General features: G+C 39.1%; 1 protein-coding gene and 1 long non-coding RNA gene across 6 annotated transcripts in view; one reads left to right on the forward strand and one right to left on the reverse strand.

Moving 5' to 3' along the window:
* The window catches only part of COL4A4 (collagen type IV alpha 4 chain), an 86,520-nt gene that overhangs the window by 37,294 nt on the left and 22,922 nt on the right, over positions 1-26,304 (forward strand). The window contains exons 22-40 of the mRNA XM_080409964.1: positions 3,014-3,086; positions 4,358-4,464; positions 4,915-5,098; positions 5,869-5,934; positions 7,075-7,179; positions 7,679-7,897; positions 8,797-8,958; positions 9,610-9,780; positions 12,936-13,079; positions 13,757-13,864; positions 14,134-14,312; positions 15,467-15,530; positions 17,150-17,224; positions 17,696-17,803; positions 18,134-18,241; positions 22,198-22,269; positions 23,064-23,192; positions 25,033-25,140; positions 26,146-26,301. Coding sequence (XP_080266090.1) covers positions 3,014-3,086; positions 4,358-4,464; positions 4,915-5,098; positions 5,869-5,934; positions 7,075-7,179; positions 7,679-7,897; positions 8,797-8,958; positions 9,610-9,780; positions 12,936-13,079; positions 13,757-13,864; positions 14,134-14,312; positions 15,467-15,530; positions 17,150-17,224; positions 17,696-17,803; positions 18,134-18,241; positions 22,198-22,269; positions 23,064-23,192; positions 25,033-25,140; positions 26,146-26,301 — 2,338 coding nt within the window. The remainder of the gene's footprint in view (positions 1-3,013; positions 3,087-4,357; positions 4,465-4,914; positions 5,099-5,868; positions 5,935-7,074; positions 7,180-7,678; positions 7,898-8,796; positions 8,959-9,609; positions 9,781-12,935; positions 13,080-13,756; positions 13,865-14,133; positions 14,313-15,466; positions 15,531-17,149; positions 17,225-17,695; positions 17,804-18,133; positions 18,242-22,197; positions 22,270-23,063; positions 23,193-25,032; positions 25,141-26,145; positions 26,302-26,304) is intronic.
* On the reverse strand, positions 9-26,229 carry LOC308072712. Of its 5 annotated transcripts, none has more exons than XR_013931757.1 (7): positions 17,442-17,788; positions 15,685-17,234; positions 14,402-15,524; positions 13,735-13,834; positions 6,135-6,239; positions 3,788-3,921; positions 9-2,687 (listed from the first exon to the last, which is right to left on the reverse strand). It is a non-coding gene; the product is annotated as an uncharacterized lncRNA (long non-coding RNA). The 5 variants fall into 5 exon arrangements; XR_013931758.1 differs by lacking the exon at positions 9-2,687 and adding an exon at positions 26,141-26,229 and having other exon boundaries at positions 3,148-3,921; positions 17,442-17,522; XR_013931756.1 differs by lacking the exon at positions 3,788-3,921.

The raw sequence follows: 26,304 nt of genomic DNA on the forward strand, positions 1-26,304 counted from the left end.
AAGCTTCAGTAAATAAATAACATCAAGTTACCACAGGAGGCATTTAAGCAGAGTTGTGGAGGAACTGCCCTGGAAAACTATCTGAAAGTTTTATCTACGTTTTCTTATTACAGGTTTGTTGGAGGATGCATTTTATTAGCTTCTATCTGATTTTGCTTGTGGCAGTGGGCAAAGTTTTACAGTGAGGGACAGAATCCCATGCTGTGTTTCTGGGGTGGTCAGGAGGCTTAGGAAAGCTGGTGAATGTTCATCTTGTTTTGTTTTGACTTGTTTTTCTTTTAGTTTTGAATACCCATTGTTTTTCTTGAAAACATTGTAGATGCACAAATTGTTCCACTGCAAATGATTTTTCAGTTATTTCAAAGGAAAGCATTACCAGCAAAACCTTATCAAGGCAAAGAATTGCATGATGTTGGCAGATCAAGGTGGATTTTATGTCAACATCCACGCGGGGTGGGACAGGGTCTGAAGAAAAAGGAACCCTTGATTTTATTCAGGCATTTCAAGTAATTTATATTTTTTTTACTAATTTTTTAGAAATTATTTGAAAAGCTTAATTTATTTGATACAGTTAATTTATTTTATGAGGCAGTCTGAACATAATACGGAGTCTTTCACTCCCACAGACTGAAAGGCATTGCTATTTGTTAGCGATTATCCCTTTGCTGTTACATATAACTTTAAAAATCTCCCATTTTCAGTCACTACTCAGCCAGTTTGTTCTCCACAAGGATCACCGCTATAGACAATGCCTTCTTTCTCTATGACATACATATTAGCAGTAGAGCTGAAATGGAATAAAAATTTTGCCCTTGATTTAATAGTTCATAGAAAGAAAAATTACTATAACCATGAAAATAAAGACTTTTCATTTGCTCAGTTAGCTTCCCTTGCAGTGTAGTGTAATTTCGTTTCAAGTTCCTGAAGAACAGTAACTGAATGAACTTTTTGTTAGTAAAGATTCTGAGTACTAGAATCATTTGACATCAACATACCATGTTCATTTTCTCCTAAGACCAATTAATTCCAGTGTTAACAAATCAGATATCCAGTTTCTCATGGAAAACCCATATAAAGATTTTTCATGGCAAGGTGGAGGGGAGAAAATAATTAAGAAATATTTAAAAGATACCTTTAGGTCAGATGTGTATTTCTACTTCAATATTGGCTGTCAGGAGGACTAACAAACAAAACGAATTTGAGCTCAAGACCTATATGTTTCCTGCGTCAGTAATTTACTGGGTGATGCTTGTTGCCTAACTCAGTGAAACTAGCTATTACTTTTGGAAACTGACTTATTTTCTTTAATGCGCTTCATATAGTTTATCTTATTCCCCACAGTGAGCAATAAATCAAAACACCAATTAATCTAACGGCTTTAGGAATACATTATAAGATGATTTATTGGACTTGCTGTGATTTTGTTCCACTTGTTTTGGTCTGGCATGTGGACTGTGCATCCAGGATGCTGCATACCAAAACCATGCCAATAGAGGGGTTTTGTAATATACTTTCTTGTGTGTGAGAGCAATTTCTTTGAAAATATAAATAGATACACTTGGATTTATGACTGTTCCATTATGGTGTGTGTGTGTGTGTTTCTTTTTTTGAGGTTTTGTTTTGTTTTAATAGCAGAACTCTTTTTCACACACAGAATTGCTTAAACATTTCCAGAACATTGTCTTTCAAAAGAAAAAATACAAAACAAAACCATTGTGACGCTGAAGGAAGGAGATAGAGGGGCTCTGTCATTCTAGTTCTAATGGTTTCATTGCAAGCTTTGCATTTATTTTTATTTTTCTTTTCTTAAAATCCTATTACCTGAGTGGATTAAGAGAAATTTCAATCTTTTGTTACTTTTGAAAGTGTATTTTAGCCCTTGTGGCTCTTAAGTAAAGCTTGAAGCCTTGTCCTGAATACTTTGGTGTTCTTGGGTTACTTAGGTGAGAAACAAGGACAAAGTAATCAGTTTGGAAATAAATAAGCCACTTTGATACAGAAGTGCTTTGGTCTAATGGATTTCCCACATATATATACTTTTTCCATTTTTCTGCTCTCTTTTCTTGCCAAATATCTCATTTCACTTTCCAGACTTGTCACTGCTAACTTGAAGATCTAGACGTTTTAACAAATAGTCACTGCTAGTGTCAGATACACCACATTTTTCAGAAGTCTTCTTCCTGTTTTACAACTGTCGCGATTTACAATCACTTTATAAATTCTGTTTTCTCTACCTATTTCTTAGTGGAAGAGTTTGAACAGCAGAGGAAACTAGTTCAATAATACCCCAGTTTTCCAACCTTAGTGGCCTTTTACTTCTGCGTACATGTCACATGGTAAAATATATTTACCCACACATACTGTTGCAAGATCAGACCCTCAGCAATGATACGCAAACTGCCCTCTGCTTGGAGAACTGACAGCACAAATCAGCATAAAAATATAGAAAAGTACTTTTTCTCCCCTCTAAACCTGTCAAATCATAGATTCTTCTGACAATGCCAGGTACCTAACTACAGGCAGATGAATTTTTTTATTCACAGCTTTGCAGGCTTTCACTCAGAAAAAAGCATCACTTACTCATTATCATTATCATTACTCAGTTCTGGGAGGACGGCTTTACACAGCAGTCGCCGCACTCCAGAGGTTCCCTTCCTGTGTAGCCTCGGTGCATTCTGGGTTGAACTCTGCAGGGGAAAGTGTGAATCATTTGCATCTTAATATTCTTGCATTTACAGCCACAGTTGTATATGGCCATAGACCCAGTTTCTTATAGTTGTGTATCTGTGCGTTTGGCAAAGTCAAGCTGAAAAGGCCAGATGCCATTCACACATTTCTTTATAGACATCAAAAGAGATAAGTGTTTCTTTTGGCATTTTACTTTAATTGCTGTGGTTTTGGGAAACAATGAAAGAGCAAGAGAGGTATTTATTTTTCACCTCAGTTCCCACGTTGATTCCTTGCTGGAGATAACTGACAATTTTTAATATTTATTTTTTTTCCCAATGGTAAGGGGCCACCTGGTTCTGCTGGACAACATGGTGAAAAAGGAGAGAAGGGTGATCCAGGAAGAGTTAGAATAAAAGGTAAAACCACAGATTTTATCATTAGCCTTTTTGTTTCCTGTACAATGCCTGAGCAATAGTGTGAGAAAACCGTATTCATCTATTCTGTAATAAAGTCATTAGTTTAGAAAGTTACTGAAGCCTAGAGGTCATGTATATCCAAACTGCTTTCTTGGTACCATCTTGTGCATCTTGCTAAATACAAGATCAACAGTGTTGTGTGGTTTTTACTCTATAGTTGAGCCATAAAACAGTTTTAACAGCTTGATATTAATGCTAATAATTGACTTTTTATGTCATGTGACTGATAATCAGGGTCTTACAGAGATCTGCATAGCAAAGACTAAGCAGGATACAATTATTGTGAAAGCATGAAGAAATATTATCATATAGAAACCAGTCCTGAAGTGTCAGATGCCAGTATCCCAGTTGCTATCTCAACTTAAACTACCAATATCCTTCTTGGGAAAAACTCAATCTCAGTTGCTATTCAGATTCTTGCCTCTGTTTCTGAAAATTACTCTTGACTAGGCATTGAAGAGAAACAATAGGCTACCATTTGCACAACTGAAATTCTTGTAATTAAATAGCTCAAACCCTCTCCACAGTTATGGTTATGATTTGCAAAAGCAAAAGAAACAGAACAAATTACAGCAATCTGATGGCAAAGCTTAGTTAGAAATGCTAAACTAATTATTCAGACAAAAGATCGTCCATCTTACTGTTTGTGAAAAGTTGCTTTGGATGCCTGTGTCTGTTTTCAGATGCTGAAGCAAGGCAAAACATTTGCTGTTTATTTGCAAAGGATCTCTTGACACAGCAAAATGAATCTTTGGGTTAGAATCATTTTATTGTCCTGTATGCAAAAATTATATTCATAAATATCAGTGCAAGAGAAATCTAGGGGTAAAAAAAGAAAAAAAACCACTTTTTGGGAATATTGATGCAATCATTCTGCATCATTTGGCATTGCTATGTCCTGATTTCACTGAAACCAAGAATAAAACTCTGGCTGATTTCAATAGCAAAATATTTTCACTCTGTATATAGCATGAACAAAAGCCACATTCTTGTGGTGCCTGTAAGCATGTCTTTTACAGAGAGACCAAGTTGTTCCATGAGGTATCCAACAACATGCTGCCTTCCCAAGTCTAAAATACCTCATTATGGAAATGGGAATTCAAGAAGTGGAAATTATCATACATAGATAATGAATAGTTACCCAGCATTTACCTGAGCAGAAATAAAACCCCCCAAATATTACACTTCATTTTTTTCCAAATTGTTTTAAGGAATAAAAGGTGAAAGAGGTCCTACTGGTGTTCCAGGATTTCCAGGCCAAAGAGGTAATGATGGCAGAGATGGGGAACTAGGATTGCCTGGGGAAAAAGGAGCTGAGGTATGTTTAACTTTCTCAGAATTTTTTTCCATTTCAGGTAACATCGTATCTTATGAAAGGGCTAGCTACTTAATGAAGAGTACCGTTTTATTCCAAATTCCTAGCAGATTAATAGCTTTTATCACTTTATGTTAGCCTAGATAAATAATCATAGCTTTTATCAATTAAAAAATTATTTCCTTGGAAGTATTAGTTTATTTTGGTCTTCCTGAATATAATTTCTGCTTATACTGTGTGCTATTCTGAGATGAGGAAGAAAAAAACCCCACAAAACTCTACCCTTTGTTCCTATTGCCTTTGAATATTTAAAACTACTAATATCTTTCATGTAGTCACTCAATTGTGGAAGAGTGGTTTCTCCAGATGATTCTCTAACACGGCTTTTAATAATCAAAAAGAGGAAAGAAATTAGGTCTTCCTATTTCTTATCAACATTTTTTTTTCTTTTAGGGTGATTCTGGAGTACCATTGCCAGGTGATAAAGGATTCCCTGGGGTCCCAGGACTTCCTGGGATAAGAGGACAGATGGGATTGCCTGGTTTGGGGTTTCCCGGCCCTCCCGGAGTCAGAGGTAGCCCTGGAGACTTTGGTGATACTGGTAACATTGGGCCACCTGGTCCAAAGGGCCAGAAAGGTAATTTTGAATGTTTACATTAACAACCAAATAACAAGATACATGTTTGGTAGCATTCATTACAGTTTTATATATGTATTATATACAGTATTATTCATTTATACTGAAAATTTATTTTGGCAGGCTCAGTGGTTATGTGAAATATGGCCACTGAAAGGTACAATACTGTGAGCATTTAGCAGCAGACAGTAGTGAGAATATGAATTGCTACGGGCCTTAAACCTGCAAAGTGTCACTTACGTGCTATCAGAAGAATTATTTTCTGGAGTGAAGACTATTCCTGATTGTAAGGATTTGCAAGGAAATGATTTTTTGCTGAAGGAGTGGAATAATACAACTCGTACTTAAAGCTTGGTCCATTTTTTGGTTATAAAAAATCCCTACCAAAATGAAAAAAATCTACACTGATAGCAATTATCTAGGAACAAGAAATGTACATAGAATTGAGAAGAAAATACTCTTTCTTACAGAGATTATTGTAAAGACAAATTTCTGCAACAAGTAAAAAAAAAGTTTGTCTTTGAAGAATACAACTGTATTACAAGTTTAAATCATTACCAAGATTGTATGCAAAATAAGTGTCAAGAAAAATATATTTTAAGATTGTTCAAACCTTCAAGTAATATAGAACTAACAATGTGCATAAACAGTCCTTTCTCTTTACCTTTGCACACCCAGTTGGTTAGTTCCACAGAAGTGTTACAGTAAATGCTGGGACTCCATTTAATCTAAAATCAAATAGGCCAGTTTCTTTCTCCCTCTTGCTTCAGGTGAGACTGTACGCATTATACCATACCCTGGAAATCCTGGTCCCCCGGGTTTTAAAGGAGTTCAAGGTATGTTTGCAGATGGGATAATTTTTAGTTTTAATTGAAATGGAATTTTAAGTTACTAATTAAAAAAGAATTAAAATAATTAAAATTATATATATTATAATACTAATTAAAATAAGAATCCTAAAAAGATGCACTAATTAGTTTTTCAACAGATACATGTCTCAAAATGTAAAACTGCAAATATGCAGCAATATACTCACGTAACAGAATCAAAGGTCAGAAAGCTGCAGTTTGGATGATCAAAAGGTGTGCAGGCTGCCCCCGTAGAAATTATTCATTGAAGGTAGCTTGAAACTCTGTCCTGCCTCAATTAAAATGCATGAGAGAGTCTGTAAAACATACAGGTGGCTGGAGCTGGATAAGACCTAGAACATGTACATCTGCATACTGGGGAAAAAAAGGTGTCTGAGGCAAAGATATGCTGCAAGACTGTAATTCTAAAACTATATTGCTCATGGCAAGATGCAATTGAGCCCAGGCGTCTGAATACTTATTACCATTACTTCAGCTTCTTCAATTTAATTTAAATTCTAATAACTTACCCAGGAACTAGCAAGATGTTGCTTGTGATCACCTCCAACACGTTTGAAACACCCCAGAAAATCCTGATAAGAACCAATGGAGATACTGGTTTTTCAAGCTGTTTAATATGGTATTACACAGTCCCTGACATCAGTACTGTGGGAGGTAACTAAAATTTGTACAGACATGAAAGAACAGGGATTAGTGTATTGAGCTCATCTGCACCATTCCAGAAGCAGCACATAGCACAGAAGAATGTAAGAATGAGTTGACATCTGTCACTCACTAGGTGAATATTGTTGATGTCCTATAACGTTAAAATGTTATAGGAGATTTTAATTTTTTTCCTCTAATTTACCCTGGTGATTTGCCATCTGCTGTTTATGGATTAGGGAACAGGTCCATTTAGAAAACCAGCAGCCATGCATTTGGTTGTGACTTGGGTGGTGGCTCTTGCCCAAAATGTTCAAAGCAGATGAAATCCATTTGTCTTCAAAGTACATGAATTTGTATGGGATAAAGAAACAATACTGTTCCCTTAGATCCTTAGATCACACATTTTAGAGCTCTGTCTTTTGTCTGTTTCGGGTTTTTTACATATTTTATTTCTGTTTCCAGGACCAAAGGGTTTAAAAGGACTCCCCGGTCATCCTGGACCAAATGGCTTTGATGGGCCAAAAGGCTATAGAGGCAGGCCGGGAGCAGGAATCCCTGGGCCAGAAGGTGAATTGAGCTTTTCTTAATCCAGGAGACCTGCTGGTCAAAGTATAATGCATACCTGCAGGGTAAGGTAGTTACCATGGTAGATTAGAGTAGGAAGCACATTTCAACAAAAGCTAATGGAAGAGGAATCCTTACCAATTTCCCTTTCCTCCAGCATTACAGGTGCTGTAATAACCTAAGTCCAGAGAAGAAATAGTTTCTGAAAACTGAGAATAATTAGTATCATTTTAGCAAAGGGATTGAACTGGACAAGCATGACAGTACACAAAGACATGCTCCAAAGAAAACCACTGTCACTTCCCACAGGAATAAGTACCTCCTTCAATCCTCACACATCATTAGCTGAAAATGAGAAACCTGAAATTTAATGTATAATTTTTGTTTGCAAAGTGATAATTTAATTCTGGTTAAATTTATATTATAATATTCCACAGGGGTTGGGGGGGGTTGCAGAACTTCTGAATTATGCCCCATTTGAATTTAAAAACCATATTAACAGGCTTTCGAGGCACAGCTGGTGATCCTGGTGATGAAGGTGAAAGAGGATCTACAGTTGATGGTAAAAAAGGCCCTCCAGGTCCACCTGGCATAGATGGTCAGAAAGGTGTTCCAGGTGATACTACATACGGTCCTCCAGGAATCCCAGGCAACAGGGGACTGCCAGGACCCCCTGGTGAACAAGGAGCAAGGGGTGATCCAGGCGTTCCTGGGTTTCAAGGTATGAGCCAGTTTTTATGAAGCATTTTCATGTGTTCGAAGGAGAAAATCTGGGCAGAGTCAGTCCTGATTCAGATAAAACTTACTCTTTACCTGGATCCACAATGGTAACTGTGAGCCTATTTTTACAATTACATTTTTACAGTTAATGTTGATCAGCCACTGGGGAGATCTGTGCTGCAGGAAGGGAAGATGCCTTTACCCAGTCCCTGGAGTAACAGTCCAGCTTCTCATTCTTATTTGCTAGTGGCCATCTGTGCTTAGGGCCTCCTGCTGTGTCACACAGATAGTCCCTGCCTCAGGTTGCTTACTCAAATCTGAAAAGACTGGCAAAAGGTGGGAGAACACTCAGGGAGAGCAGAGTGAATTTCTTTGCCTTGAGTTATACAACATAATCCTCAATATCTTGTGCACTACACTCCTCATTTCTGCAGGGAAGTTTTGCTGATTGCAGCAGATGTCTTCATAGTGCCACTTCCTTCCCACTTCATAGCAGATATTACTGTTTCCTTTTATAGATGTTCCTTTTGCCTGGCCCTAAGCAGACACACCCCTGCTTCTGGTCAGGGAACACCTATAGAACTGACCCCAGTGCTGTGTAGCTGGTGCAGGCCAGGGAGCTCCTTCCATTCTGCTCCTACGCATCAGAAACTAGCTTTTTGTGCCATGCAGTCACCCTTGTGCATAGGCAAGAGTTGAATTCTTATTTGTTCCTTAAAGAATCTGCCCACAACAGCCAGTTATAAATTCCAGAAAAGCATCAGTTTTCATAATATATGCAAAAACTAGAAGATAAGACATTACAATAACTGAACATGTAAATTTCAAAATTACAGTTAGGAACTCTAAGGGATTGTGAGTAATGGAAGTAAAACATTTTAGAATGTGTTTTGTTTCCAGGACAACCTGGAACCCCGGGATTTCCAGGTGCCAAAGGTTTTAGAGGCCCAGAAGGTGATGTAGGAGCACCAGGCTGTCCAGGCTTCCCTGGTCCACCATGTGACACAAGCTTACCAGGGCCACCAGGATTCAGAGGTATCACAGGCCTGCCAGGACCTCAAGGTACACAACATCCGTCAGGTTGCCTCACAGCTCTAAGCTTTGTGCATCTTTTCTAGCAGATTTAATCACATGACTTTTGTGGCTGGAAGGACATGTTTCCATAGGGGCTGCACATTATGTTTTGCACATTTTCTTAAACTTAGTGAATGTATAGAGTGCATGTCAGAGGTTTCCCAAGTTTCATTCCCTTCCCATAGTGTTCCTTAACTGGCCAAATCACAGTGTGTTCACTGTCAATAATAAAGAGAAGAGTTCTCTTATTCTGTTGTCCTGAGTAACTTAACTGTGCTCCTGCAATTACTGTGATACTTTTATCTTCCTTATTCTTAAATGGAAATGTTATTTAGGGAGAGATAGGAGACACATATATCAAAGGTATTTATGAATTAGTAGGGATTTTTTCACGGGGCACTTCTACCGATATGTGTCTCACTAAAGAAATACCAGAAAGGAAACATTCCAGGTGAAAAATCTAGGCAGACCCTAGATAATCAAGATTAGATCCAGCGTGGTAGCAAAGTTTTCAAGTTATTTTGCCATGTTTCATGATACTCAAATTTATACCAAAATCTATTATTTTATACTTTTTAGATATAATTGCTGAATCCTTTTCTTGCATTTACATACATAGATTAAGATTCTTTTTCTCAGGTTTACCAGGCTTTAAAGGTCAGAGAGGAGACAGGGGCCTAGCTGGGCCACCTGGAATCAAAGGTCTCAAAGGTGCTCCTGGCTCACGAGGTCCCCCAGGTCATCCAGGCTCCAGAGGACTTCCAGGACTTCCAGGCAATAGAGGACCACCTGGTTTCCCAGGACAAACAGGTATGTCAAACATCCTGCAAACCACCCCATCTATAACTTCTCTTGTAGAGGGAGCAATTTCTACTGCTGTTAAGGCTGGGAAGTACTTTGCACTCTCCTCCCTTTCCAGCTTTGAGAATAACACCCTGCAGCAGGGTAGAGGCAGTAACAATATCATCCTTTGCTCTTTCTCTTACGATAAAAACCAAGGGATAGAAATAGTTTGATGCATCTTGGTGCATGCTGGTGCTTTAGCTGCTTTATAAAAATAACGTATTTCCATGTATTACTTCCTGACTGCCTGTAATAGATTGTTGTTATAAGATGCTATAATAAGAACTATATACTTTTTATTATATCCAAACTATCTTCTTTACTAATGCAGCCTGTGATTGTATGCTGATGAGCGTTCGATTCTCACAGAAGTAAGGAGGGGGGTCAGCAGAACTGCTGCCTTGGATTTCTGGAGGGCAGGCTTTGGTGTGTTTAGGAGACTAGTTCATGGAGTCCCCTGGGAGGCAGTCCTGAAAGGCCAAGGAGTCCAGGAAGGCTGGACATTCTTCAAGAAGGAAATACTGAAGGTGCAGGAGTAGGCCATCCCCATGTGCTAAAAGATGAGCCAGTGGGGAAGACCACTGGCGTGGCTGAACAGAGAGCTTTGGCTAGAACTCAGGATAAAAAAAGAGAGTTTATGACTTTTGGAAGAAGTGGCAGGAAACTCAGGATGACTGCTAGGGTGTTGTGAGATTATGCAGGGAGAAAATTAGAAGGGCCAAAGCCCAGCTAGAACTTAACCTGGCTACTGGCATGAAAAACAATTAAAAAAATGTTTCTATACCATTATACATTTATATTATACATATGGTTATTGAATTATGATAGGAATTATGATATATACACATTATAATATAATAAGTATATCTACATTAGCAACAAAAGGAGGGCTAAGAAGAACCTTCATCCTTTACTGTATGCGGTGGGGAACAGTGACAGATTCTGCGGTTAACGGCTGAGGTACTTCATGGCTCCTTTGCCTCAGTCTTTACCAGTAACACCGGTTGTTGTCTGGGTTCCCAGCCCCCTGAGCTAGCAGTCAGGGATGGGGAGCAGAGTGAAGCCCCCATAACGCAAGGGGAAATGGTCAGCGACCTGCTACACCACTCAGACTTACACAGGTCTGTGGGGCCAGGCGGGATCCACCCGAGGGTACTGAGGGAGCTGGGGGAAGAGCTCACCGAGCCCTTTGGGTCATTTATCAGCAGTCCCGGCTAACCGGGGAGGTCCCAGAAGACAGGAGCTTTGACAATGTGATGCCTGTGCATAAGAGGGGCAGGAAGGAGGATCCGGGGAACGACAGGCCTGTCAGCCAGACCTGGGTGCCAGGGAAGACCATGGAGCAGATCATCCTGAGTGCGATCGCACGGCACGTGCAGGACAGCCAGGGGTCAGGCCCAGTCACGCGGGTTTATGACGGGCAGGTCCTGCTTGACTAACCTGATCTCCTGCTATGACAAGGTGACCTGCCCAGTGAGTGAGGGTAGGGCTGTGGATATGTTGTCTGCCTCGACTCTAATAAAGCCTTTGACACCATTTGCCACAGCATTCTCCTGGAGAAACTGGCTGCTCATGGCTCGGATGGAGCACACTGTTTGCTGGGTAGCCAGCCCGGAAAGTGGTGGTGAATGGAGTCACATCCAGCTGGCGGCCGGTCACAAGTGGTGTCCCCAGGGCTCCGTACTGGGGCCAGTTCTGTTTAATATCTTTATCAATGATCTGGATGAGGGGATTGAGTGCACCTGCACTAAGTTTGCAGACAACACCAAGTTGGCCAGGAATGTTGATCAGCTTGAGGGTAGGAAGGCTCTGCAGAGGGATCAAGATGGGCTGGATTGATGAGCCAAGGCCAGTTGTATGAGGTTCAACAAGAAATACTGGGTCCTGCACCTGGGTCACAACGGCCCCATGCAATGCTACAGGCTGGGGCAGAGCGGCTGGAAACTGCCTGGTGGGAAAGGGCCTGGGGGTGCTGGTCGACAGCTGGCTGGGCATGAGCCAGCAGTGTGCCCCAGGAGGCCCAAGAGCATCTTGGCTTGTATCCAAAACAGTGTGGCCAGCAGGACCAGGGCAGTGATCATCCCCCTGTACTCAGCACTGGTGAGGCCGCACCTTGAATACTGTGCTCAGTTCTGGGCCCCTCACTACAAGACAGACATTAAGGTGCTGGAGCATGTCCAGAGAAGGGCAGCAAAGCTGGTGAAATGCTTGGAGCCCCAGCCTTGTGAGGAACAGCTGAGGGAACTGGGGCTGCTTAGCCTGGAGAAAGGGAGGCTCAGGGGAGACCTTATTGCTCTCTATAACTACATGACAGGAGGTTGTGGTGGGTAGGTGTCCATCTCTTCTCCCAAGTGAAAAATGATAGGATAAGAGGAAATGGCCTCAAGTTGTGCCAGGGGAGGTTTAGATTGGATATTAAGAAAGTTTTCTTCACCAAAAGGTTACAAAGCATTGGAACAGGCTGCTCAGGGAAGTGTTGAGTCACCATCCCTGAAGGTATTTAAAAAACATGTGGATGTGGTGCTTAGGGACACGGCTTAGTGGTAGACTTGGCAGTGCTGGGTTAACGGTTGATTTGATGATCTTAAAGGTCTTTTCTAACCTAAACAATTCTATGGTTCTATTTCATGATTCTCTGAATAAGTGGAGAAATGGCTCCACATTATTTTTAATACTTATAAAAAATGTGACCTTAGTCCCAAATCTTCACTGGCTAATGGGCAAAACTTTTGAGTAACTATAACAAAATCTTGTTTTCCTTTGTCTGTCATCTGGGCAGTAGGAGCTGTAATTTCTAGTAGCCATATGCAAAATCTGGTAGTGTCTTAGGCTATGCGTTGTATTTAAGATGTGTTGGGGATAACTGCTTTAGCAGTAATTGTACCATAAACCTCCAGGGAGTAGCAGTAGGGAGGGGAAAGGTGTTTGCTTTGGAGCAATCTGGATTTAAGACAAGTTTGATCTTGGCATGAAGCCATGCTCCAACTATTGGTTCTCTAGGTCTGCTGATTTCCTAAGGACTCCTTCTAAGCTTTCTGCCTTTTGCTTTATACTCTTCCTTAGAATATGGCAGCAACAGCATAGCAGACTGAATGTGTAAATAAAGCATTTAATATTACCAGGAAGCAAAGGAATTCAAGGACCCCAAGGATTCCCAGGACTCCCAGGAACACAAGGCCCAATGGGAATCCCTGGTGTAAGAGGTGAAGAAGGAATAATGGGTCCAGCTGGGCCGAGTGGAGAATGCGGGGATATGGGAATAAAAGGTTTGTAAAAAGCTTCTTCACTCTGTAGTTATATTACTGCTTTTTTTTGCTACTGTATTAGGAATGTATTTACTACTACTTCTTGTTACAGGGATATATTCACTTATATTTTCAGAGGTACTAAATACTAAATCCAGTTAGCTCAGTTATAAATGCATAATGAAAAATAACTAACGAAAAATTAATTCCACTCAGATCAATCGGTGCATTTACCACTAAATCAGAGTGAGATCACTTATTCAAACAAACCTTGAATTTTGTCCTGTACACATCTGAACCTTCAGATTTTTCAAGTTTTCTATCATATTGTTTGTGTATTTCAACTTATGTAAAACATATAGGAAATAATCTCTCTAAATATTACTACAGGAAGGGGATTAACCATCTCCAAGGTGCAATCACAGACAGTGCACTGTGTAGTGGACAATACAATTGCCATTTTTCATACTCCAGACAAGCAGGGAATAATTCTGATTTAACATCACCTGGGTTACAGCTCAATTAACTAAAATGTAAGAGAAGGATAATAAATCCTGTTAGCAGTGAGCCTGTTGAAACAACTGAGAACTGCATTAGTATTTTAAGGCTTTCTCTGTTATGAAAGTCTTCACTAAAATGAATTTTCAGAACATGTTACTCAAGAGAATTTACTTACATTCCACATGTTTGGTTCAAAGGTGAAAGAGGACCTCCAGGAGACAGTGGCTGCATTAACATCCGTCTTGAGAAAGGACAAAGGGGGGATCCAGGGTTTCCTGGTGAGAATGGATTTAGAGGTGAAAGAGGTAAGTTCATAAAATAAAGCCCTGCATACACACGCATTCATCTGATATAAATCACTGCTGTTTTTCACAGGTTTGGACTCGTAGCTGCAGTAATATCCAGCAACCTTATTGTGTTTATAGATTCTTCAACTAGCAGCCTACGTTCTTTGGACAATTACTAAGTCAATACACAAAGCACACAAAGTGTGAAAGCATAGACATATTCAAAGTAAGTGTCAAATAATGGCATGACTGTATTGGTCATTATCTTCTTCTGTAATTAACTTCAGGTGAAAAAGGCAATACTGGTTTCAGAGGCCACCCAGGACTTCCAGGGAAGAACGGTGTCCCAGGACTGCCGGGTGACCATGGTGACACTGGATTGATGGGGTTTCCAGGATCTCGGGGTTTCCCAGGACCAAAAGGCTTTAAAGGAATTACGGGTTTTCAAGGAGAACCAGGTGACCAGGTAAACAAAGTGGTAGTGAAATGTCCTGGACTTTGCAGTTATCTCCTGCCTCCAAGAAATACCATGAAGGGTACTTCTATTGTACTTACCCATTAGATATACCTCCTGAGAAGAGACTGTCAGTATACTAGAAAAAATAAATTCATGCAGCACTTCAGTGTTTTGATTACACTCTAGAAGGAACTGTAGTCACAGTCAACAAGGGGCCTCTCCCCTCTCTCCTGACTGCATGTTGTGATTTCATTAAATTGCCATTTGGTGGAAGTCCAGGCTACACTGCTGTAATTAGAGGGGCAAAAATTGGATACACAATCAAGTCTTTAACACTATTCCTAAGAACAGATTGACAAATCACTTACTGCAGAGATCATAACATAGCAGCAGCACAAGTATGAAATTAATATATAACTGCTTCCTCCTACCTTGCTATGTGGAGCGGCCAAGCCAGTAGACAAGACCAACCAAATATTCTGTGCCCATACTGATAATTTGCACCAAACAGAACCCAGGCAAGCAGTATCGCTCAAGAACAAATATGCAAAACCACACATATATCACATATGGATACAAGGTAAAATTTTTCACTGGATTGTATGCTAGACAGGTGGTGAGATTACATACAGTATAATAAAGTACAGCTGGTTTTTTTGGTAAAGGAATATAGCTTGGCTTGGCTTTTGTTATATTTCTTTGAAGGTATAATCTGTGTTTTGCTGATTATAGGTAATTCAAAAGGAAAAATAGAGACATTTTTACATTTTTACTGTTACATCACAACGTATTTCTGGTTAATGTTTGTAGTAAATTTTGGGTAACATACAACAATATTTGGTACATTTTTATGGTACTTTTTAAATCAAATTACTCAAGCCATCTGTGGGGAATTTAAGCAGTTCAAGCCAAGAGTCAGCATAAAGACACAAATCCAAAATGATAAGCAAGTCTAATCTACAGTTTCTTGGAAGTGTTAGTGGTCAGTGTTAGACGTGTAACAAAGACAGCATCCTTTTCTGTTGAGCTTAAGATACCGTTCGGTTATTCACAGTAGTTGCTGGTCTGTTCACCAATGTAAGAGAACCAAATGCTCATATACCTCATTCATGCTACACAATATCATATGTCAAACATTTTTATTTTGTTTTTTAAAAAATTAGGGTGACGTTGGCTTACCAGGAATCCCTGGAAATCCAGGACTGACTGGCCCAAAAGGATCTAAGGGTAATAAATTTATATAGTCATGCTTTTGAAAAGAGCAATATTATTAGGATGTGTATGCTCTGATAGATGGAGAGTACTCACTAGAAAAAGGAAGACAGGACAGAAGTGAAAATAATTAAAAATATGAATGTAATTAGAAACAAGTCTGACTTACCTGAAGGCAAAATTTGCATTTCACTATATTCTTTAACTGTTTGTTCCTTTTAAAGTAGGTCCTACTGATGTAGAAGATAAATTTGTGTCAAATTTCACAGAGTTTAATAATTCCATCAAACACATAAAAAGTCCACTCTTATGGGTCTGTAAAATTTGTTAAGTTAAATAAGAGAAAATGCAGGAATTTGTGGTGTTATGGTATGGTATTGTACAGATATGTATGATCTTTTAAATACTTCAACATGATTTATAATATCTTTTATATAACTTATTTTCCAGTGTTTTCCACGTTATAATAATTGAATTCTTGGAACTTCCGATAGTGTAACAAATCAGGCAGAGTTCATACCCATGCGTGCAAAAATATTCAGTTGAAAAGATGAAGTTCTGCATACTGTTTTCTGCTTAGGTAGAGATTACTCTGAAAAAAAAATCTATAATATTTAGATTTTTAAAAGTGTTTCAGAGACATACAAAGTGGTGTCATCCATCATATTTCAAATTCCCTTGGAGCAGGATTTCATTACTAATAAATAATGAAATTAAATCATTGCATGGAAAAAAGCATGAAGGGGACAGAAGAAATTCTTTTCTCAGTTACAGTTTCCATTTCTTCAAAAATTGAAGACCTTCTCATCTAAGAAACATAGTCTCATGCAAAAAAAAAGCAAAGAAAAATACTCAATATAAAGAAAACTTCATAAAATATATTGAAAACAAATTCACTGGAAAAGTTATCCTTAAAACTAAAGCAGGAAATAGCTAGTAAAGGTGGGGATTGCTACGGCAGGGGATTTCTAGCAACACTTGAACTTGATATTTCCTTTTGACTCTTCACAGCAAAAATCAGACAGCGTAGCTAGAGACAGCATGAATAAGTAGGAGAGGTCACATCTGTACAGACAACATAAGGCAAAATTGCTCAGAACTGATTCTGTGATAAACAGGAATTTCACCACAGACAGAAAGAAGGTGATAATGCTGGCTTAGAGTCCCCAGCTAGTCTCTATAAGTTCTTTATTGACTAAATAGACTCATGCTGTATTGATTTTGCACATCTTCACAAACCTGTGTAAGTTCTCTTTGTTTAAAAAGGCATTATAGGGTATTTATGCTGTATCTTTTAGTATATGCTGTCAGTATTGGGAAAGTTCCCATAATTTGGGGGTTCAGTTTTGGTTTTTTGGGTTTGGTTTTGTGGGTTTTTTTGTTACAGGAAATTTACATGAATGCTGTTAGGAATCATACTAGACACAAACTGAGTTAGTACTTCAGGACAAGCTGAGCTGGCAGATAATTTGCATGTGCTAAAGCATTTTTCATTCTGTGTTCTCTCAGTCTCTTTTATAGCTGTTAAAAAAATAATCTATGAATAAACTGTCTGATCTTACAAAATTGTCCACCTTTCGTTTTGTGGAATAAAGTGATACTTCTATGAAATGAAAGTCATTGTACCTCAACAGGCAAGAGAGGTGACCCAACTCCTCTGCTTGGTACGCGTGGTCGAAAAGGGCCTCCTGGAGATCCCGGATTACCAGGTACATCTGTCTGATCAAATTAAAAATTGGAGTTAAGAACTTATTTTCTCTAAGTTTTGTTAGCGGAGGGGGAGGTTTGGTTCCTGTGCTTATCGAATGGTATTTTCTACAGTTACAAACCCAGGGATTAGAGAGGCATCACAACGTGCAATATGGCTAGCGTGAACATAAGAGGTAGAGCCTCCTGTTGTCTAGTACAGAACATGCCAATACTCACCAGGATGAAACCTGGCTTGGCTGTATCTTGCTGGTCTTTTCTGCTTTCAGGTATCACCAGAGAGATCAGTATAATTCACTGCTGACAAAGAGATGCAAGGATCTTAAGTATTTTAATAGAACTCTTTTTCTAGCCAGGAAGCCTCTTACTGAACTTTTCTATTTTAAAACTTATCATGAGAAGAAGAATAAGCAACTTCAAACAAATAAATGCTGGGTATTTTTCTTCTTCTTTTTTTTTTTTTTCTTCTTAAGGACCCTGTGGATACCCAGGAGAGAAGGGTTCACCAGGTATCCAAGGACAACCTGGAAAACCAGGATCCAAGGGTGACCCTGGATACCCAGGAACACCTGGATTTCCAGGTAATGCCAAAGTGTAAAAAATAGTGCCATGTAACAACCCAAAAGAAATATGGAACAGGAAAATGTTGCTGAGGAGGCACCTCTGTGGAAAAGGCTAGAGAAATCAGAGATCATATGAAGGCATGTGTGGGAAGCTATTTCAGTATGTATAGACAGCAGCAATATTCTGCTCAGAGTCTCAGAGAGCAAGATCCTTCAATTCCTTACATATGCCCATACACTTTCAGGTACCTCTGATTAACAGAGTGTGCTGCATAGCATGAAAAAACCCAATCAACCGTTTAATAGCTCTGCATATTCACAGATTTTTATTTTTTTTTCCACTCTCAGGAGCTACAGGTTCTCAGGGACTGCCAGGAGAACCTGGAGAAAAAGGGAAACATGGAATTGTGGGACCTCCGGGATTGCATGGATTAGCTGGATCCCAAGGCAGAAAAGGTAAACAGTATACAGTGCAGTTCTACTGGTAACGTAACAGAGCCAGACATAAAAGCCCTTTTAGTTGGGAAAATGGAAAAGGCCTAACTGTGAGCATGATTTTGCTTCTGTATTCTCTTAAACTACTAGAAGCATTAAGCCAGTTCTTGTTATCTTTGAAAAGTAACATAAATGCTACCTCAGAAAATAGGTCTACAATCTAAAATGAGTAGTAAAGAAGGCAGAAACAGATTCTGGCTCAGCTGATGTAACTGACAGCAGAAGTTAAGGAAAGGAAAAGGAGTTTGCAGTAATTCAGATATTTCACTTTCACTTCAATTAGGCTGTGTTCTACCTTTTCACCATGGAGCGCCACTGTTACTCTACAAAACCAGCAAACTGCTGTGGACAGTTCTGGCTTACAAATTTGTTTTAATTGTGATAAGATAACTTGGGTTGGTTTTTGTTGGTGGTTTTGTTGTTGTTTTGTTTTCTCCAAAACCTGATTTTTGGTGGATTTAATGTAAAAATGTTTTCTCCAAATCTAATTTACACTTCTCACAGTGATATGCTTAGATTGAACAGCGTTTATCTATACAGTTGGTTTTGTTGGAGAACATTATTAACTTTTAATATACTCAGACTGATATATTGAAATTATAAGTTACATTAATACTTCATAAAGAAAGATAATCAAAGATTTACTTTGTATTCTCTCTGTTATAGTGCACATCATAACCAGTTCCTGGACAGGAAGAATATTAGTGACCCATATACAGAAATCACAGTAAAGTAACACTTGGGGTTATGATAAATAGTTAGAGAGGACAATAGATTCACTTTTTCAAATTCAACTTAAGGAAAAATTGAGAAGTTTTTTTATAAACTGAAAAATTAAATGATACCATTTAGAATTACTTGCAGTAAAGTAAGCGGTGCTCATTTAAAGTGTCGAGACTGATTCCTTGCTGGTGCATAATCTGCAAGAGAACATCTATTTCTTGCAAACAATATTTGCTGTAACAAAAGCAAAGATCTGCAGTGACAGGGATGTTTTAATTGAGAGGGGTCCACAAATAAAAAAAAAGAGCCGCCTTTTGCTGAAAACTTCTTAGTAGAAGATAGACTTTTTCTTTCTTGTCATAAGTGGTAAGACACTTCTATATTGTACAGAAGTTATCCCAAGTCCTGCACAGGAAACGTAACAAATTAACACACATGCTGTAGAGGGAAAAGTGCAGTTACAAATTTACAAATTGCAGTTCATTAGAGAACAAGTTGCCTGCTAAGCCTTAGAATTCTATATATTGCCAGCATAGCTGAAAAGAAGGTCAACACCTTTGAAATCGTACCCAGTAATGAAAGCTTAATGGAATTTGTATTTCTGTTCAACTGGAGAATATAGATCTTAACACTATTTTCAATAAATATTTTTGCTAGCATAAGAAGTGAAATGGTTAATTGGCTGTTCATAGCTAAGTACATGGCCTTGTTAGACTAATTGCTTCTCCTTTACATTGTGTCTTGTGCCTGAACAACCTTTAGATTAAATAAAAACACAGTTTTACAGCATCTACCAAAGCATAATCACATTTTCTTTATTACAGAGAGAGTTTTACTAGTTAAGGGCTTAGCCTGGCAAGCCTTACTTGTGTGAGTAATCCTTGATGAAGCAAGTAATATTAAGAATTCAGCAGAATTACTTGTGTGAGTAGCAGCTGAACTGGACTGTAAAATACAGAAACAGTGGTTCATGCATAGGTCAGCCAATTCAGCTGTACCTAGAAATATGGGACTATAGCAATCCAAAAATCTAGAATTACAAGTGCTGATATTATAATGGATTGTTGGCAAATGTGTCAGAAATTCCCTGGAAAGCAAGGAAACCAAGCCATCAGTCTTGCCCGAATGAGCTAAAGATCAAAAAAGTTTTATATGGTAACCTGGCTGCCAAAATTAGTTAGGAGTTCATAAGCATTTTAAAATATTAGTCAGATTTCCCAAACTGGCATGCGACTCTTACATAAATTTGAAAATGGGAACATGCCCAAAGCACAAGCAGGCTACAGAAAGCAGGAGTGGAACTTAGAATGTCATGAGAAGTTATAAAGCAGTTAATTAAGGGCACAGAAAATACTACAGGTTGGATTACGAGTATCCCATATTATAAAGGGGATTACACAGAGTATATTAATGATGTCTTGCAGGTTTTCAAACAATCTTTCGGATTTAAAATTTTTCCAGACCTCTTTGCTACAGGCTGGATTTCCCCCACCCCCCTTTCTTTTCCTTCCTTTGTTAATTTTTAACTAAAATAATTGAACAGTTTCTGAGAACAAAGCTATGGGATTATTATTTTTTGTGTGTCTGTTAGAGAACTCCAGTGCCCTTTTATTTTTCCTTTCTCATATGACCCATCATTGTAGTAGGGACCTTTACATTTGGCAGGTGATGCAGTTAACGAAGGACATTTGTGTTGCTGTTCCTACAGCAAATCTGCCGTAGGATTCCTGCCAAAATCTGACCAGTTTATAAACTTTAAAAATATATATCCATTCATATGTGCTTACGTATAGCAATAAACTCTCCCATGATTCATGCTGTGGATATACAGCAGATCTGCATGCTGCAGGATATGCTGGGATCAAGTACAGGAACTGAAAGAGAGAACCTGTATCACCTATGCCAGGAAGTAGCTAGCCAGGGAGGAGAGAGACAGAAAGATAATTCAGACTTGTGGAAAGAAACCACTGCAACTGGACTGGGAATCCTACATGGCAGGGAGAGGAACTGGTGTGGAGGGAAATTAGGCAGAGATAAACAGCAAAGATGGAAAAGAGACAGGAATAGACACTGACAGTATTGTTCTACTTCTGGATGATCAGTGTCTGCTCTAACCTGTCCTCCTGTGGAGCAAGAAGCATCCCAAGTCTATTCCTCTCTCTGAAAACTCTTAACCTGTTACCAAATGACCCATCAGTTTTGCCAGATCTGTTCCTATCACCAGGTGATAGGCTGCCATCTGGATTTAGTAGGTGTATGTCTTCATGTTTGATACTTTATCTATACAATTTAGGAAACTATAAAAATGCTAGTGATGTGGAGACACTTTTACCTTCCACTGCAAACAAAAACACAATCTCAGATCAGGTCAATTAAAAAAACCAAAACAGATAATAGATGGCATTTTTGTTTTAGCAATTTTCAAAAAGAGCCCAAATTATAAAGCAAAAGTTATGTCTGACTACCACAAACATTCAAGCTGTGATCTGGTCATCTAGTGAACATCACTAGTGACAAAACTGCTCTATACTATCACAAGTCAACATAGGTCTTAATTAGATTTTTTGTCTCCAAAGACTTTGTGCTGTTGAGTTTAAAGAATTTCTGTAATAGCGTGATGTAAAAAAGCATAGTTTTCTGTGGGAAATCTACCGGACCAGGGAAAAGCAGCCAGGTGAAAATTTAGCATCTTTCTAGTGCAGCTAGATTAGATTGCACCTACATCTGGAAAAGAAGCTGTAAAGAAGTTCCAGCTTTACAGTTATTTTGGGTAGTGTCTGCATCCCAGTCACTTGGTCATGTAGTGATAACACAGCTAACTTTGGACTAGTTAATTGCAAGTAGCAGTAGTAGTCTAGCCACAGACACAAGGTTTGCTATAGAGAAAATTAGCCCATAGTAGGCTTCCTGCTGCTAGCTGCAGTATAGAAACGTCTAAAGGATTAAAAGGTATGTTTTCTGATTTCTTTGATGTGAAACTGTATTATGATTGCTATTTTCAGATTTATGACAGTTTCCTTTCCAAAAATACTGCACTTAGGTGTAATGATCTTGTCTTCAGTTACCAATAAGAATCAAATTCAGCAAATACCCTGTCTTGATCCAGAATGTGTTGTCAGAAAAAAGGGCATAATTTTTAATTGTAACTTTAAAGGATTATTATGGCACCTAGTCATGCCTGTAATACTTCTCAGGTCTTCCTGGACTGCCTGGACTGGATGGCTTGGATGGACTAAAAGGTCAAAAAGGTTCTGCAGGAGCTCCAGGTAAAGAAGGAAAACAGCTATGTGAAACAAAAAATCTCTTAAATGACTGAATATGCAAAGAACGATGCACATTATTTTGGTACTTGCCTTGCCCAGAAGATATCATCAGGGCTCAGACTAAAGTTTCAAACAGAATCTCAAGTATGCTTAATGACGCACCTGCAGTTATTTGTGGGGAAAACTTTAAAAGTTCCATTACTCATAAAGTTTTTTGGAACCTTTCAAGGCTGTTTATAAAATGAAAATATTCAGTGCATATGATTCAAAGGAGAGCCAAGTCTCCAGGTTTTTTTTATAAGTAAAAGATAAAACTAAAAAATTAAAAGGAGACTTATGAAATCCCAGCCCCATTAAAGTCCATGGGTGGGAGTTGTGCCATAAACTTAAGAGGAACCTGCATTTCACTCACGCTGGTCTATTTGAAACTTTCACAAGGTGCTTTTGAAGCAATATTAAGAAACAGTGCTCACCATTTATCTAGAGATTACAAATATATGTCAACAGAAAATTAGATTAGGACCATGCAATCAGTTTACATTTCAAGTTACAGACAACAATGACACCATATAAAATAACCCCTAAAGAGGAGCATTAAGACAAAGAAATTACTTTCTTTGAAAGAAATGAATTAGGGCCAGATTCAACAAAACACTATCCAGCTTCCAAGAGAGAACCAGAAAAATATCACTAGGCGATCCTTGCAAGGGGGAACATCTGCAGCTGGTATTTCTATTCTGCACATCTGTGTTTGTACTCACTGTAAGCTTTATGTACATAACTGTTCTCCTATAAAGGTCAAAGTGAAACAGGGCCTCCAGGATACCCAGGAGAACTTGGACCAAAAGGAGACAGAGGTGAACCTGGATGGCCTGGTATTTCTATTCCAGGCCCCCCTGGAGAAAGGGGATTCCCAGGATTCCCAGGTAAGAAAAGATTTTCTCCTTAGTGGTGCCCTGCAGAGCTGAAATGAAGTTCATACAGGCTCTTCCTCTGGTTAGTATGAACATTAATACATGCCCAGAAGATTCCCTCCCTGAAAACATTTCTGTTGCAATAACATGCTGATGTTTCCTGAGCAGATACAGAAACACCGGTATTTCTTATTACGTTCCAGGAGAGCAAAGGATGAGAATAGAAAATGATGGACTTGGACAGACTTAGAGAATTGCTAGGTGTTGTCGTCTCTTGGGAAGAAATTCCTGAAGCAAAAGAGTGCAGGAGATCTAGTAGTCACAGAAATATAGTAAATCTCTCTCAACTGTTCTGATGTAAATGAACAATGGAACTGTATCACAAGATTGCTATGGTTACTTAAGAGCCTTGGTGATGTAGGAATTGCACAGAAGTAGGAAAGAGCAAGTGTTTGAGGAAGGGCCACTAAGGTTAAGAGATTGGAGCATCTGTCGTATGAGGAGAGGCTGAGGGAGTGGGAATTGCTCAGCCTCCAGAAGAGAAAGCTCAAGGCAGGTTTTATCAATGTGTATACATACTTGATGGGAGGGACATGGCGACAGATTCTTCATAATAGTATCCAGTGACAGGACAAGAGGCAGTGGCACAAACTGACGTACAAGAAATTCTATGGAAACATAAGGAAAAGTGTTGGTTTTCCTATAAAGGTAATTAGACATGGGAACAGATTGCCCAGAGAAGTTGTACAGTGTCCATCCTTGGAGATACTTAAAACCCAGCTGGACAGAGTCCTAGGCAACCTGCTCTAGCTGACTCTGCTTTGAGGAGGGGGTTGGACTAGAAAGTCTCCAGAGTCCACCCAAGCCTCAGCAGTTCTGTGATTAGAGGTGACATTAGCTTTACTCTACCAAACCTTGCCACAGTGTCACATAAACACACAGAAGAAAAATAGTGGAGATGAGTTCTTGTGAGGTGAATTATTCTAAGATGAAGACATGGTCATTTTTTTCTCAATTCAGTTACTAGTTCATGAACTGGGAGAGTCAACAGAATGGTGCTGTTGAGGAAAAAAAGATAAAAAGTTTCATTTGAAGGTGTATTAACACTGCTTGCCATAGGATGAGCAAGGCCTCTCATGGTATAGTGTGTCCAGCTTTGACAAATTAGGGAAAACTCACTACAGAGTAAATGGAAGGATGGGGTCAAAAACAAGACTAAAGAAACTAGATGGGTTTTTTTGTAGAAAAGAGAAGGCAACAGATTGCAACACACTTGCTAACAAGCTGCGACTACCCCAAAGTGTCTTGCAGAGGATGGTAACCTGTAACTCCTCTGTAACTCCTGCCTCTCACATCTAAGGGCACCAATGTCTTCTTTAGCAAAACTCCAGATTACAAATGAGGAGAAAAATACATTTAAGTCTAGTAAATTCATCTTGTTCACTGAGATTTTTAGGAAATGGCTGAACTCAATTTTTCTGGGAACAATCTTATCCTGTCCCAGGCAGAATGATTTCATAGTCCGCACTCATCTTACATTTTTACCATTTCTCATGTCATTAGAATTCAAGAGAAGGTAGCTATCTGTGGCAATATCCAAATATGTGATGATTCATTCTTTATTTAAGTTGGTTTTATGGAAAGAATGAAAAATTTTTAAAACATAATAAATATTTTCACTTTGACAAGATGTCTTCAGTAGGCTAATCACTGGTTTGTTCAGTATACAAGTGAGAGCAGACGTTACACCTCCATGACTTCACATGGCAGCATTCTTTTACTTAGTAATTTATTTCTGTAATCTAAAAAACACGCTTTTTTTTTTTTTTTTTTTTTAAATGTGATGCCTTAGGTAGAAGAGGACCTGCTGGACCCACTGGACCTATGGGAAGATCTCCTGATAGTGCTTCTCCTGGTCCTCCAGGTGATCAAGGACCACCTGGTTTAGATGGCATCAGAGGTATTAAAACCAAATGTCAAATATATCAGATTTGGTCATGTAAAAATCCCTGAGGCTGCTAGGAGTCACTGGGTTACCGTCTGTGGAACAACATATAAAAGCGTATAAGGAACAAAGAAACTAATCAATACCTCAGTGAATACGCAGAGAAGTGAATGCCAGATAGATCATGAGAGCAAGGATAAAATGCAGCTCTTCATGTTCAGCTTTCTGGCCTATATAGTAATTCTGTACAAGTACTGCTGCTACAAGACATCTCAGTTTCCACCAAAGCAAACAGAAATTAGATTACTGGCCTCTTTTCCTAGCAAGAAGGATAAAACACATGGTCCAGAAGCCCACTGTTGTTGGTAAACCCACAAAAACCTTTCCAATCTAAATTTAGCTGGGAAAGCTGAAGCTGGCAACTCTTTTGTAAGCATTTATGTAGTCCTCACTGGATGCAATTCTGTGCAAACCTGATCTAGGAGAACCTGCTTTAGCAGAGGGTTGGACTAGATGATCTCCAGAGGTCCCTTACCTGACCATTCTGTGATTCTGTTACAAGCAGAGGTTCCCAAGGGATCTAGTCAATTCCTATGGATTCTGGTCCTCAAATGGAGCTCTTTCCAGTTGTTCTGACCCCTTACATTATTATCTGAACCCTTCCTTACCCAGTCCACAAAGACTTACTTCCTGTTGGGAAATGGGATGAAGGCTGGAAGGCTAACCAGCACTGTGATAGATACAGAGAATCTGTCTCAATGCACGTAACATTAACTTGCCTCTTTTTGCTTGCACAGAATCTACATAGTTTTGGGAGCTATTCCTATTGTTGTCTTCTTTACAGTGCCTTGGACAAAGGCTAATATTTCCAAAAACACACAAGGGCTGTCCTGTGTGCCAGGATAGAAAAAAACCCAACCCACCACAAAAAAACAGAAAGCAAAGAAACAAATGGAACATGGCTATTTTTAGATGTTTATGCTTCATTCATGTATTAAGAATTAAGTTATTTTACCATAGGTCAGCCTGGAAATCCTGGTCCTCCTGGAGAAACGATCTTTGTGCGAGGAGATCCAGGTGATATCGGTATTCGAGGAGCACCAGGTAATCCTGGACAGCGAGGGCAACAAGGAGCCAGAGGTCTTCCAGGAAACCAAGGAAGAGGAGGCACAAAGGGTA

The sequence above is a fragment of the Falco punctatus genome (genome assembly GCF_963210335.1).
Source record: "Falco punctatus genome assembly, chromosome: 13".
Taxonomy (NCBI): Eukaryota; Metazoa; Chordata; class Aves; order Falconiformes; family Falconidae; genus Falco; species Falco punctatus.